The following is a 16,163-nucleotide window of genomic DNA, read 5'->3' as shown; positions in this document are numbered from 1 at the left end:
TAAATAAATCGAGGCCATTTTTAAGAAAGATTATTAAAAGTTATATTTTATTTACTCCTACAGTGATTTAGTCTTTATGTGAGTAACTACCCGTCAGTGATAAACTCTATGGGCTGGAACAGTGTCTACTGCTCCTAACCCTGGTATAGAGCTGACCATTCAAGACTTACTGGGTACTAACTACAGGCCTAGTCTGAACCCCTGCCTGGATACTGGAGCCTAGCCCTGAACTACTGTCCTTTAACAAACTTCAGTCATTCTTATTCAAAGTGTGAGTGACGGGCGGGCGTTGGCTCACACTATTTAAAGGCAAGTCCCGTGGTCATGACCTCACCGCTCATGCTCAGTAGGGACGAAATGGCACTTAGCTTGCGAGCGGCTCCAATAGGTCTGAGCATGCTCAGTAGGCCAAAAGCTGGACTTACACTCCAGACACCTCACTATCCAAGGCCGAGAGTTAGATTGACCAGCAGGTGGTGCTGTGCGCTGAGCGAGAACCCTGCAGGACCCAATCCTAACAACGTCACACACTGGGGAAATGTTCACAAATACTGTCTCATACTTAGACCAGTGAGTCCCACCAGGGCTGTTGGGTCAATCTATGGATGCCGGTGTAGTTGAATAGCGAAGTGCAGTAGGAAGGCTTTAGCTTCCTGCTCTATCACTCAGACATCAACTAGTGATGTCTGCTGAAGACCTGCTGCATCAGTCTGCAGAGGAGGACGATCACAGAGCTTCGAGGACCGAGGATGGGTAAGTGGTGCTTATATATATATATATATATATATATATATATATATATATATATATAATTACAGTGTGTGGCCACTGGGGGACATTATTACTTGTCTGAAGGTTACAAAGGTCATTAGTAGATATATGGGAGCTACTGAAACACAATTACTTGTCTGGGGTACCATTGGGGGACATTATTACTTGCCTTGGGGACACTGGAGGACATAATTGGTTATCTTAGGGCCACTGATGTGCATTGTTACTTGCCTCAGGGCCACTTGAGGATATAATTACCTGCCTTGTGGCATTGTGAGGATAGTCTTGCTATTTTTTATATAAAAATATATCATAAAGGGGTTATTTCCCTGGCAATTACAGCCTGAGTCCTCCCCAGATTGAAACTGCTATTGTTATACTCTGGTGTCTCTTTAGACCCAGGAGAGGTTATCAAACATAAAAAAAATATTACTCACCTTCCCTGCACTTCGGAGCTGCTCCGTTTTCCTTGGTGCGTCTGCCATATGTAAGAGACCGTTGATACAGCCGCAGAGGTCACATCAGCATCATTATGCATATATGACCCCTGAGACCCAATCACCGACCGCTGACTTCAGGCAGAAATGCCAAAGAGAATGGAGTCGCTCCGGAGCACAGGGAAGGTGAGTAACATTGTTTTTTTATGTATGATCACCATCCCTGGGCCTCCCCTAATTATACTCTAGGGTCAGGGGCCACTATGGGACATAATACTGTGTGCAGGGGCCACTATGGGACATAATACTGTGTGCAGGGACCACTATGGGGCATAATACTGTGTGCAGGGGCCACTATGGGACATAATACTGTGTGCAGGGGCCACTATGGGGCATAAAACTGTGTGCAGGGACCACTATGGGGCATAATACTGTGTGCAGGGGCCACTATGGGACATAATACTGTGTGCAGGGGCCACTATGGGACATAATACTGAGTGCAGGGGCCACTATGGGACATAATACTGTGTGCAGGGGTCACTATTGGGGACAATACTGTGTGCAGGGGCCACTATGGGGGATAATACTGTGTGCAGGGGCCACTATGGGACATAATACTGTGTGCAGGGACCACTATGGGGCATAATACTGTATGCAGGGACCACTATGGGACATAATACTGTGTGCAGGGGCCACTATGGGGCATAAAACTGTGTGCAGGGACCACTATGGGGCATAATACTGTGTGCAGGGGCCACTATGGGACATAATACTGTGTGCAGGGGCCACTATGGGACATAATACTGTGTGCAGGGGCCACTATGGGACATAATACTGAGTGCAGGGGCCACTATGGGACATAATACTGTGTGCAGGGGTCACTATTGGGGACAATACTGTGTGCAGGGGCCACTATGGGGGATAATACTGTGTGCAGGGGCCACTATAGGGCATAATACTGTGTGCAGGGGCCACTATAGGGCATAATACTGTGTGCAGGGGCCACTATGGGGCATAATACTGTGTGCAGGGGCCACTATGGGACATAATACTGTGTGCAGGGGCCACTATGGGACATAATACTGTGTGCAGGGGCCACTATGGGACATAATACTGTGTACAGTGGCCACAGTGGAGCATATAATACTGTCTGGGGGTCACTGTGGAGTGTATGGTACTGTGTGGGGGGCACTTCTCTATTTATATGTCTCTCAGTATCTGTTTTAAAGCAGACATGATATTAGTTCAGGCTGTAATAATATTGCACAGTCACTATAAAACAGATCCTGTGTGATGTAAATAAACAATAATTGTTCAAAAGTACCACATGCAAACTATTACCTTTCAGTACAAAGTTGTCAGTATTATTGAAAGCTCTGTAAAGCCCATTTACACGACTGTAATTTGAGGGTCTGTAACTGTCTGCAATTGTGGAGTCGTACAGTATTAAGGTTAAATTGACATGTTGTCACTTTGCAATAATTTTGTGGGTTTTGGGTTGCAGTTTGGGCACTAGGTTTGCCATCACTGCCCTAGGGAGTGATCCCATTATGAAAACTGCACCCCTCAAATAATTTATCAAAGAATTTACTGAGCATTAGTTTTCCAGACATGAATGTACAGCGGATGGTGAAAGGTACAGAGTACATTGGGAGCACCAAATTCCTTACTATATCCCCAGTAGTTCCTATGATTTGGGAGGAAGGGGGTGACTCTGAGGGGTCACTTCTGGTGTCCTTTCTCTCATAAGCTCTAAATCTGGGATGTCCTCTGATAAACGATCACACAGTTTATACATTCCCATGTTGCAGCAGCCTGTTTTGTTCTAATGATCTGATGATTTCAGGGGGGGGTTACCTTCACATTGTACAAGCTGTGGGGTTTTTTTTAAATTATTTTTCTGGTGATGTAGCCATATGAGGGCTGTTTTTTTTTACAGGATGAGATGCTTTTTTATTACACCTTTTTCGGATGACCATAATTTATTGACTAACTTTTATTAAAAAAAAAAAAATTCTTGGTGGATTGTTTTGTACCTTTTAATATTCTTTTCTGTGCTCCAGGCATCATAAGTAACATGTCACCTTTATTCTATGGGTCGGTACTATTGTAGCAAAACCCAACTTTGGGTGAATTCACACTGAGTAAACGCTAGCTTATTCTGAACGTAAAACACGTTCAGAATAAGCGGCGTCTAAAGCAGCTCCATTCATTTCTATGGGAGCGGGGATACGAGCGCTCCCCATAGAAATGAATGGGCTGCTTCTTTCACTCCGTGCAGTCCCATTGAAGTGAATGGGGAGTGCCGGCGTGTACGCTCCGGCATGAGCAGAGCTTGCCGTATACGCCGGCACTCCCCATTCACTTCAATGGGACTGCACGGAGTGAAAGAAGCAGCCCATTCATTTCTATGGGGAGCGCTCGTATCCCCGCTCCCATAGAAATGAATGGAGCTGCTTTAGACGCCGCTTATTCTGAATGTGTTTTACGTTCAGAATAAGCTAGCGTTTACTCAGTGTGAATGCACCCTTTTATTGTTTTTTTTTTTTTTCATGTGTGCAGAGTAATAACCCATTTGGGTCCGAAAATACATCACCATTTTCTGAGAGGCACAACATTTTGGAGGGCTTATTTTATTTTCGCTGTACTTTTTACTGGTACTATTTTGGGTATATATGACTTTTTATAGCATATATAGATGGGATGGTGAATCATTACTTTCAGCTTTTTTTTTTTTGTATCACATTCACCTTGCAGGTTAAATAATGTTTCAGTTTTATTGTTTGGGTTGTTACTGATGTGTTAGTACCAAATATGTATTGTTTTGAATAATTTTTAGTTTTTTTTTTCTATAATTAATTTAATACGGGAAAGGGGCATTTTGGCGGTTTTATTCGTTTGATTTTTTTTTTTTTTTAACGCACTAGATTTTTTTTTTTTTTTACACTTTTGTAACTTTTATTTTATACTAGGGTACCTGAACTAGCGATGTTCTGATCTCTAGTTCAATAATATTCACTGCAATATATGTGTATTACAGTATATACCGGAAGTCAGCCTATGCAGAAGCATAATGTATAGAAATCACTGCACACACCGTAGGTTTCTTTGGCAAATAGTGCAAATGTGGTTTTTTAAATTTATTTTTGTAGTTTCATACATTACAAGGTCGTTTCCAATCGAATACCACGCGGCATACGCAGTAATAATTTGTATCCCTTCCCACCTTTCCTGGCGCGTTTTTTGCACCAATAACTGTGCAGGGGAGGTGGGACAGGAACTACGACAACGGAGGCATAAAAAAAAAAATCTGAAAAAGTAATTGGCTGGCTAAAACAGGTGATCTCCAATTTATACGAATGGTGGATTTAACATTTGGTTAATTTGAAACTGTGAACTATGTGACTGTGAGACAGGGACAGATGTACAGGCAGGGTTAGCTAGGGATTACCTTTATTTAGGTGGGAATGTTACTCACCCAGCTCTTTGGGGCTCTATCTGGTTGGGATCCCTGTCAGCTTGTGATATGCGGGAGCTGACTTTTTCCCATAGGAATGCATTGACCAGCGTTGATTGGCCGAATGCCATACAGAGTACAGCATTCGGCCAATCAACGCTGGTTCTGCCAGAGGAGGCGGAGTCTAAGATTGGTCCACAGCAGTTTCCATTGTGGTCTGATCTCAGACGTAGCAGAGCTGACACAGCTCTGCTACACTGAAGAAGCAGCAGAGCTCAGCACACAAACCAGAGATACAGCAGAGCTGAGTGTGCGCTGAACCCTGCTGCATCTCAGATGTAGCAGAGCTGAGCGTGCAGCAGGGTTCAGTGCACACTCAGCTCTGCTACATCTCAGGTGTAGCAGAGCTCAGTGCACACTCAGCTCTACTACATCTCGGGTGTAGCAGAGCTCAGCGCACACTCAGCTCTGCTACATCTCCGGTGTAGCCGAGCTGAGCGCATGGCCAGCTCTGCTTCATCTCCGGTGTAGCAGAGCTGGCCGTGCACTGAGCTTGGCTGCATCTCCGGTGTAGCTGAGCTGAGCACACGGCCAGCTCTGATACATCTCGGCATAGGAATGCATTGACCAGCGTTAATTGGCCAAATGCCATACAGAGTACAGCATTTGGCCAATCAACGCTGGTTCTGCTGGAGGAGGTGGAGTCTTAGATTGGTCCACAGCCGTCTCCATTCTGGTCCGATCTTAGACTCTGCCTCCTCATAGAGGAACCACCGGCAGAACCAGCATTGATTGGCCGAATGCTGTACTCTGTATGGCATTTGGCCAATCGACGCTGATCAATGCATTCCTATGGGAAAAAGTCAGCTCCCTCATATCGCAAGCTGACAGGGATCCTGACATAATACTGTGGCTTGGGCATGTTAGATGCCCCCAGGCATGCTTCCCCTGCGGTCCCAGTTGCATTTCAGGGTGTTGGCATAATTTCCTGGGGTGTCATAGTGGACTTTGTGACTCTCTTGAGTAAAAGAGTGGGATCCCCTGAAACAAGCATTTTTTTCCTCATAGACTATAATGGGGTTTGATATTCGTTCGAATAGTCAAATATTGAGGGGCTATTTGAAACGAATATTGAATCTCGAAAATTTGACTGTTCGCTCATCTCTAATAGTAGGAAATAATCTTGTAAGAAATACGGATCAACAATTGAGTGCAACACTTTGTTCAGGGTTATGAACTTTGTCAGACTTGATCATTGGTGATGCAGTGAAGTGTGTATAGGCGTCTATACTCACTACCCATGATTCTTAGAGCCATTTATCATGGCCAGGAGATGCTAAGCTGGGGAGAGTGACATTAGTATCTCCCTAGCATTATATTGCTCTAGCCACCAACTATCTCTGATGAAGCTTACGTCCAATACCTATGCAGAAACGCGTTAGCTTAAGGTTGAGTCAGCTAGATTTATTGTTGGTGTGTGTGTGTGTGTGTGTGTGTGTGTGTGTCACAGCATTAGAGACAATCTTGTCAGCCATGCTCAGATACTGAGGGTGGTTACAGAATAGATCCGGCTGTAATATCCACCACATAGTGGCCAGCACTAGATATGCGGCAATGTGGTCGACTACCGCAGACTCTGTTGCCAAAACCATTATTCCAGCCTTTGGAATTTGTCTTATTTTTTAAATATTTATGTTTCTTTTTAGATGACAGAGAATACAGATTAGTGGATGGACACAATAATTGCTCAGGACATTTAGAAGCTAGACATAATGATACTTGGGGATCTGTTTGTGAGATCGACTCAGATCTTAGAGCGGCCAATGTACTATGTAAGGAACTTCAATGTGGAGAAGCAGTGCCATCATTACTGACCTATACAAGAAGACCTGGACCAATATGGACAGAGAAGATCCAGTGTGTTGGTAATGAGTCCAGACTATATGACTGTATAAGAACACCTGGGGGAGGAGGAAACTGCACTAAAGAAAATCCTCCTGCCATTCAATGCAAAGGTATTTACACCGCTATAATACACACATATTTATTGATTTATTAAACAATATTTTTAGTATTATAACTAATATTTGTGTTATGGTACTTCATTTATCTGTGCTGTGTTTCTGTATGTAGTATATCATTGTAATTATTATGGTGGTATCCCTTATTTCAACTGTTTCTTATTAAAGAAGTCAATTAAAGTCTCTTAACTTTTCTTAGTGTCACTTAATAGATCGGGTGATTCTAGACCAAAAATATTACTGCTTTCTTCCTACAAAAAAAAACCACTGTAAACTTGCTGCCACTAGGTATCTCCATTGTAGTTAATTTGCTGTTCACTCTCTTTTACTAGGGAAGTCCCATCCATAGATACATTAAAAAAGCAAAACTTCTTCACAGTGAGTGAAGGGGGAGGGTCTGGTTTCTTCATAGAGTGAATGCAGAGGGGAGGGGTCAATTCTCTTCACATCCTATACACACAGATACAAGACTCTTTTATGCACTTTTACCTATATCTAGATATTTGTGTGGTTGTTGTTGGGATATTATTTAAAGACTGTAAGCAGCTATCCTAACTGTGCTCATAGATTGTTCTTTTCTTGTGTTGCATCATGCCTACATGAATGTGCCCTGTATTTGCAGTCCAGTGTTCCTGGATCTCCTGTTTTATGCTCACTTGGGCTTTTCTCAGCTATTTGTTGGATATTGTACAGTTACTCCTGGCAGAATTACATGCGAACAAATCAGTAGTAGTTTTTAAGGGGTTATTATTATACCTGGTCCTTGCTGTCTCAGCCTGTTAGGTTCAGGCGTGGAGTGTCTGAACGGCATTTGGCGGATGAATCATTGAATGTTCACACTGGGCATGCTGTTTCTGTGGTAGCACTCATGCGTGGATCACGTGATGAGTTGCTTTGTGGGTCAGTGCCTTAGTGTGCCTTTGCCTCTGAAGGGGTTAAGTCCTCTGCAGTGCTGAGAACTAATTATAGGCTGGTTCTGAGTTTTGCTTCCAATCCCCTATCCGGTATTCCTGCTCTTTACTGTTTAAATCCACCGTACATGCTGTCAGATGCCGGTTTTAAACTTCAGTTTCCTGTGTTCCAGAAATGGTCTGTCTGCCTGAAACTGCTTATTCATCTGTGTTTGAGTCCTGGCCTATTCACCCTTCCTTGCTGCCTATTCATACCATCTGGATAATAGCTAAGTATTGAGCTTATTGATCCAAGCATAGTTGTTCCAGGTGCAGTGAACCCTAGCCTTTTACTGCTTGGATGTTTGGATTTTTTTTTTTAGGGTTTTTTTTTTGTGTGTGATACTAAGCTCAGCGAATTCAAACCAGATGATGAATGGCAAACGAAAAGAACAGAGAAGCTAGCCAAAGTCAAAATCAGGAGGGTGTGGAAAATCCAAATCATAAAGAGGAATAACCAGTAGATGATGCCAAGGTCAAGTCCAGGAGGGTATAGATATAGACAAATCAGAAGGCAAGGGGTTAACTAGTGGAACGAGCCAGTGTCAGAACACAAGATGATCACAATAGCTAAGTGGGCTAAGCACAAGTATTAAATACTTGAGCACATTTAGGGGACACAAAACGTAACCAGGCACAGACCTAGTATCAGAGCCAAGTTGCAATACCTTGCCTCACCCCTTGTTTGGATACTAAGCCTAGTTGCAGATGACCATGTGTATTGTGCGGTCCTTAAACTAGTATTCATTGTTCTGTTTTTGTGGACTGTGTATCATCAGTGTGTCTTCAGCATCAGTGCCATATGATCACAAAAATGGACAGTATAGCTTCAGTGTGTCATCTGTATTTGCAGGCCGTCAAATATGTATGACACGCTGAAACTAAAGAAAACCCCTGTGTGTAGCTTGGAAACGCACAAAATACATCCATGTGCCATTTTTAGTTTTTACTCTCCCATAGGCTTCTATGGGCGAGTCCATGCCACAACCACTGAATAGATTATGACCTGCTGTGGGCAACATGGTGGCTCAGTGGTTAGCACTGCAGCCTTGCAGCTCTGGAGCCCTGGAACAACATCTGCAAGGAGTTTGTACGTTCTCTCTGTGTTTGCGTGGATTTCCTCCCATTGTACAAAGACATACTTAAATGAAAACAAAGACTAGGACGTGCTCCATATTTTGTGTCACAAACTCACAGCCTGCACACTGAAGCCATGGGTTACATGATAGTGCCCTTGGGCCCATAGTAATGACTGGGTCAGTTTTTTCTCCTGAATAGCAAACTGAACTTGCCCATGGTCGTCTGCAAGTGGCTTAAGCCAAAGCTTTTTTTCTTTTGGCTCTGCGCTTTACACCATTTTCTCAACTCTGTTGATCCTACCCTGTCTCATATTACCATCAAAATGGTGAGGAATATATAAAGAAAGTCCCTAACTCTTCTGCATAAAAATAAGCCAAACACAACATTCAATGTCCCCATATCTATATCATACCCATAACTCAGGTTATTATTATTCCTTTTATGTAGATTATGAGCCCCATATAGGGATCACAATGTACATTTTTCCTATCAATATGTCTTTTGTATGGGAGGAAATCCACACAAACATGGGGAGAACATACAAACTCTTTGCAGATGTTGTTCCTGGTGGGATTTGAACACAGGACTCCAGCACTGCAAAGCTGCAGTGCTAACCACTGAGCCACCGTGTTGCCCCGGTTTTTATTATTTCTACGATGTAAGATAATAATATCGGTGATAACCACAAAGAGTTAAGAAGTACACAGTGCCATGTCCTACTGACCGCTCCTCTTATTTCTTTTACAGTTGAAGTGAGGCTTTCTGGAGGAGTCTCTAACTGTACAGGACGAGTGGAAGTCAGATACAAGGGAGAATGGGGAGGAGTGTTGTTTAATGAGAAATCTAAAAACCTCGCCACGGTGGTGTCCAGACAGCTGGGATGTGCCATTCCAAGGGAAGATGTGCTAACCAGAGCAGATGTATTCGGAGACATTAGTATAAAGTTATGGTTTGGTGTCATAAACTGTACAGGAGAAGAGTCCTATTTATCACAATGTAGCTTCAGTACATTGAACGGGCATGTAGCGCCTACAGTCTTTATGACAGGAATGCTCATTACAGGTAGAATGAAATACTATTATTATTATTATTTATTACTATTAGTCACATTATTATTATTATTATTATTATTATTATTATTATTATTATTATTAGACACATTGTTATTATTATTATTATTATTATTATTATTATTATTATTATTATTATTATTATTATTATTTACTATTATTAGTATTACTATTTTTCATTTCAAAATGTTTGTATTAAAGTCACACACTGGGGAAATTTTTCAAATACTGTCTAATGCTTAGACCAGCGATTCCCACCCGGTGTGTTGGGACATTGTATGGATGCCGATGTAGTTGAATAGAGCTGTGCAGCAGGAAGGCTTTAGCTTCTTGCTCTATCATTCCTGCAACAACTAGTTATCTGCAGATAAAGCAGGAAGATCTAGGTGATTAAGGGTCCGAGGATGGGTAAGTGGTATTTTTTTCTTTTCTATATTCATATAGAACAATTACAGTTCTATATAAATACAGAGGACATTATTGGTTGTCTGGGGGCTTTTCCTTTTGATGTCGCTGCTCCTTGGCTTACAAGTATGTCAAGCACTGGGGTTAATTTTACATAGTTATGTGTTTTGTTTTGGTTTTTTTTTCAGGGCGCAGGCAGTATAGATTAGTGGATGGAAATAATCCATGTTCTGGACATTTAGAAGCCCAACATGTTGACACTTGGGGATCTGTTTGTGAGATTGACTCCGATCTTAGAGCGGCCAATGTACTATGTAAGGAACTTCAATGTGGAGAAGCAGTGCCATCATTACTGACCTATACAAGAAGACCTGGACCAATATGGACAGAGAAGATCCATTGTGTTGGTAATGAGTCCAGGATATTTGACTGTTTAAGAGTATCCGATGATATGAAAAACTGCAGTAAAGAAAATCCTCCATCTATTCAATGCAAAGGTATTTAAAATTAATATTTTACTCTACTATTTATTACTGTATTTAAAAGGATATTCACTGTGGTGCTGTAAATTATATTAATTCCATGGTGCTGTACATTATTATATTAATTCCATCGTGCTGTACATTATTAAATTAATTCCATTGTGCTACACATTATTATATTAACTCCATTGTGCTGTACATTATTATATTAATTCCATGGGGCTTTACATACGATACACAAAATATACAAACAGATATAATACTAATAGTGATTGACTGGCACAGTGGGATAGAGGGCCCTGCCTGCAAGGGCTTACAGTCTATGAGGGAAGAGGGATAGAGACCGAAGGTGAGGGCTGAGGCTGTTCAGATGATGATGTGGTGACAGTAGTGTTATTAGGGGTTGTAGGCCTTCCTGAATAGGTGGGTCTTCAGCGCCTTCTTGAATCCTGTGATTCTGGGGCTCAGTCTTATGTGTCTTGGTAGGGAGTTCCAGAGTATGGAGGATGCACGAGAGAAATCTTGGAGACGGTTGTGTGAACAGCGGATAAGAACAGACAGTAGTAGATCTTTGGAGGATCTGAGGTTACGTGTGGGCAGGTAGGGGAGCATTAGGTTAGAGACATATGGAGGGGACATGTTGTGGATGGCTTTGTATGTTAGTGTTAGTAATTTGAACTTTACTCGCTGGGTAACGGGTAGCCAATGAAGGGTTTGGCAGAGGAGAATGAATGATGAGGAACGGGGGAGAGGTGTATTAAACGAGCAGTAAAGTTTAAGGTGAACTGGAGAGGGCCAGAGTATTTGCTGGGAGGCCATGGAGAAGGGTGTTACAGTAGTTTAAGCAGGAGATTATGAGGGCATGGACTAGCATCTTTGTAGTTTCAGGGGTGAAGAAGTAGCGGATTCAATGGATGTTCTTGAGTTTGAGGTGGCAGGAGGTATTGAGAGTTTGGATGTGCGATTTGAAGGATAGGTCAGAGTCCAGGATTATCCCAAGGCAGCGGACCCATGGGACAGCAGAAAGTCTGGTTCCATTAACTTTGATAGTTGAGTTAGGTAGAGGGGCCGTATGGGGTGGGGCGAAGATAATGAACTCTGTTTTCATATTGGTGGATATGCATGATCAGTCATACTCCTCACAGTCAGTTCTCTGCATATAGACCCCTTGTAAGGTGGTGGAGCTAACCCTCTTGTTATTTTGCCTTAGCCTGTAAGACAAAGGGCTCGTTCACATCTGCGCCCCGGTCTCCGTTCATACAGGTTTCCGTTTCCTGCCCAAAACTGGGCAGGAAACTGAAACCTGCAGGCATCTTTCAAACCCATTCATTTGAATGCGTTTGAAAAGTGTCTGGCCGTGAGCGCCGGGGAGCGTTTTATGCTCTCCACGGCAAAACCGTTTTTTTTTGTTTTGTTTTTTTAACCGGACACAGAGTCGGACATGCAGGACTTTGTGTCCGGTTTTAAAAAAATGTTCTCGCTGTGGAGAGCCTAAAACGCTCACTGGCGCTCACGGTCGTACTCGGCATGACAGGTTTCCGACTTCTGCATGCAGAAGACGGAAACTGAAAGTGGAGACCCGAATACTGGTGTGAACCCAGCGTAAGGCCCCACTCAGCAAATCAATGCAAAAAAAAATAAAAAATGCAGCAGAAAAGACCGCGGTGGAAACTCATCATTTCTTTCTGCTGCACTTTTAACAGAAAGTCTGTAGAATTTTCCTCAGCGGACTTCTCCCACTCCTCTATGCCCTTGTTATGCAGCTTCTACTAGTAGCCATGAGGTGCAATCCCAACATCCAAGGCTTACAAGCAGACACTATGCAACTTAATAACCACCTCAACCACTAACCTCACTCTCCTGCATCCTATGCAAAATTACCACCTATAATTTTTAGTAATTAGAATATTAATCCCTCAATATCTCTTTGCCATCTACCTTGGTCCACTCACTCTGCTCTGCCTTCCCATTCACTTGGTTGCCTTAAAGGGGTTGTCCCATATCAAGGATCCTATCTATACTGCTAGTTTATGTGGATTTAAGACTTTTCCTAAATACATTGCTTAAGCAAAACTACTTTGTTTGGCCACTATCTGAGATTCTTCACTTCATTGTTTACACTGCGTTTCCATAACACAGACCTGGGAGATGGTCTTATCTTTCCGCCCAGGACAAGTGACATAGCTCCTTGCTGTCAGGGAGTGCTCAGAGTAGCTTGTATTTCTGAGCTCTTTATCTCTCCGCCCAGGACAGGTGACATGGCTCACTGCTTTCAGAGAGGGGAGGGGGAGCTGAGTGCTTGGAGCAGCTGGTATTTATGAGTTGTTTCACTTCAGCTCTTCCAATTATCAGTCAGCTAATTGAATTTTGCTGATAAGGACTGAGACAGGGAGTCCATTAAACACAGACCTAAAAGTGAGTATATTGAAAGCTGACTCGTGGTCCTGTATCATGTAAAATTGCAATTCTCATCACTAGGGTTGAGCCGATCTTGACTTTTCAGGATCGATTTTCAAATCCGATTTCCAATCATTTTTCATTCGAACCCGATCTCAATCCCAATTCCGATCCCAATGCATGGAATCTAACAATTGAGCGCTTTAATTGTTAGAATCCATGCTGTGTAGTGATTGAAAAAATCCCCCGGCTACCTAAGTCCCCCCTGTTGTCTACTTACCAGCTGCCGCTACCGCTGCTCTCGCTCCTCTTCTTTCTACTGCGCATATGTTCAGAGCACTGTATGTGCCTGCAGCTCCCAGGCTAGTGTTAGAGATGCTGGGAGTAGGCGAGGCTTGTTGTGGCTTAGAAAAGTGTGGGCGGGTACAGTACCTGCCCACACTCTCCTAAACCACAAGCCCTGCCTTCTTCCTAGGTCTGTAACCTGGGAGCTAGGGACTTGCACCGAGAAGAGGCGAGAAGACAATAGACGGGGAGCGGTAGCGGTAAGTGGACTTGTCTATCGACTCTTTATCGTATACTCAGCTCTGCTACATCTGAGGTGTAGATCTCAGATGTAGCAGAGCTGATGAGTATAGCAATGAATGGATGCCGCTGGCACACAGCCTGTGCCGCCATCTGGCCGCTTAACCCCCTGCGCGCTGGCTGCGTCCATTCATTCCTACGGCATAGCAGATACCACAGATATCTACTCTTCTGTTTCCTCCCTGCTATGCCGTAGGAATGAATGGACGCAGCCGGCGCGCAGGGGGTTAAGCGCCAGCACAGGCTGTGCCGGCTGCTTCCATTCATTCCTAACATTGTTAGCTTTTCCCACAATGCTTTGCTACTGGCCAAGCATTGTGGGAAGTAACCTCTGACCTCGATCCTGCCTAAAACGATTGGGGTCGGAATTCCGATCGTGATCATGAAATTTACTCGATCGCCAATCGAAATCCGATCTTTTCCGATCCTGATCGCTCAACCCTACTCATCACCTAACAAATCCAGCTCTGCTACATCAGCTTCATATTGTGGATCTTATAGTGATACTGTGCTGATTTATTTACAACCATCCCTCAATACTGACTGCAAACATGTACTGCTATGAAGAGATAGCAGAGCTGGCTTTGTCTGTGAGATAGCAAGTGAAACCCCGCCCACCAATTTACTGAGAAAACCAGGAAGTGAACAGAGCATACATCCTGCAAGATGGTGAACAAGTGAGTTGAGAATTCCCCTTTAAGCCATCAAATATCTGGGCATACATGCTTTATACCCTGAACTTCCTTCCCAACCTTTGCACTCTTATAGCTGATCTCACCGACTCATCCTTTCTTGACTCTTTTACCTTTTCCAAACAATCCCGATAGCCCTTCCTAAAACTTTTTCACCACTGTCCGAAAAACTTTCTCCAGATCCACATGGGCCACTAAACCTCGCTAAGTATCTTTTTTCTAAAGCCAAAACAGAGAGGTGGCTTAGCCCTCCCAGACTGCCTACACTACTATTTGGCAGCAGTCACTGTACATATACTAGATTGACGTCACTCCAGGGAGCAGCAGCGGTTCTGTGCAGGTAAACGGACAGCAGGGGAGACTAAGTAGCAGGCGGATTTTTTTACTCACTACACAGTGTGGAGTCCAAAAATTAAAGTCTTCAATTTTTGGACTCCACACTGTGTAGTGAATAGGATTGTTTTTAAAATCCGATTTTCGATCATTAAAAAATCCCATGGACTTGCATTAAGATCAGAACTGATCGGGATCAGGTTCTGATGGAAAATGATCGGAAATTGGATTTTTAAAAACGAACCTGAAATCTCAAGATTGGCTCAACCCTAGTCTTCAGCCTTTAACTGATCCAGCTGGCTACAGGTGCTGGAAGCTGTAGCAGTGTCAGAAGCTGTGTGTTTAAAGCTTTGTTTTATTATCTTGTGAAGAGACTGTTTCGGGGATCTCCACTAGTGGCCGCTGTTCTCAAGTGTCATTTTTACCCCCACCACTGGAGGCTGCTGTTTTCTGGCTCTTGCCCACAATTAAGATGGCGAGTATTGTTTCAAGACCGTGGCCATCTTGCTTCCTGTTTTAGGCCTATATAAACCCACAGCACATTATGACAGATGCTTGAGTATTGTGTTTATTCCCAGTCCACTAGCTCTGAGATATTCTTGCTCAGATTACCTTGGCTCCATCTGCTTACCTGCTCTGTGTACTGACCTCTGGCTTCATCCGACTACCCACTCTGTGTACCAACCCGCTCTGTGTACTGAGCCTTGGCTATTCATCGACCAAGTCTCCTACTCCGTGGCATCTGCTGTCCTTCCCAGCTATCGGATTCCAGCTGTATCACCAGTGTCGCAACAAGCAGTGAACAGAGAATGGAAGAAGCTCTATTATTCAAGTAATGGGAACAGAGCTGTAGTCCCATCCACTGTATAGTAGTAGTGATGGGGAACTGTCCCTACATACTGTATATCTCTGCTGTAATCTCCGGCTATCTAACTCGTAATCTGCAATTTGCACAAGACCTCCTTCTTTGCTCCGGTCATATATGCTCTCAACCACCTCCAAAATTTCTTACATGCATCCCCCATATTTTTGCAACATATGACTTCACCCTAAGGCTAAGTTAACATGGTGGAGTTTGGTCTGGAATTTGGTGTGGATTCTGCATCAAATTCTGGATTAAAAAAAAAAACAAAAAAACGCCTCCCATTGAATTCAATGGGAGCTGGGCATTTTGTTTTTCCGTGACCGGATTTGTTCCACTCGTGGAAAAAAGAAGTGACGTGCCATATCTTCCGCAGCTGAATCACTCCCTCCGAGCTAGGCCCGTTCATTTGGGCCTAATTTGGAGCGGAATTCCGCGACTGGATGCCATTGCACTGTATGCACTGCACCGGCATCCAGTCGCGGAATTCCGCCTCAAATTCTGGACCAAAATCCGCTGTGTGAACTTAGCCTTAAGAGTTAAGTTAAAGTGTTCCAAAGTTTTTAGCACATAAAGTGACACATGTCGAATTTGGAAAATGTGAAAAGGGTTCGGGTATGG

At 43.3% G+C, this 16,163-nt stretch overlaps 1 protein-coding gene across 1 annotated transcript in view; it reads left to right on the top strand.

Annotated features, from left to right (window-relative positions):
* Positions 1-16,163, top strand: part of LOC142214521 (scavenger receptor cysteine-rich type 1 protein M130-like) — a 75,246-nt gene that overhangs the window by 10,877 nt on the left and 48,206 nt on the right. The window contains exons 4-7 of the mRNA XM_075283470.1: positions 6,372-6,497; positions 9,464-9,652; positions 10,231-10,317; positions 10,380-10,505. Of these exons, the coding sequence (XP_075139571.1) occupies positions 6,372-6,497; positions 9,464-9,652; positions 10,231-10,317; positions 10,380-10,505 (528 nt within the window). The remainder of the gene's footprint in view (positions 1-6,371; positions 6,498-9,463; positions 9,653-10,230; positions 10,318-10,379; positions 10,506-16,163) is intronic.

The sequence above is a fragment of the Leptodactylus fuscus genome, chromosome 7 (assembly GCF_031893055.1).
Source record: "Leptodactylus fuscus isolate aLepFus1 chromosome 7, aLepFus1.hap2, whole genome shotgun sequence".
Classification (NCBI taxonomy): domain Eukaryota; kingdom Metazoa; phylum Chordata; class Amphibia; order Anura; family Leptodactylidae; genus Leptodactylus; species Leptodactylus fuscus.
The sequence above is the reverse complement of the archived record's forward strand: the minus strand, read 5'-3'. Positions and strand labels throughout refer to the sequence as shown.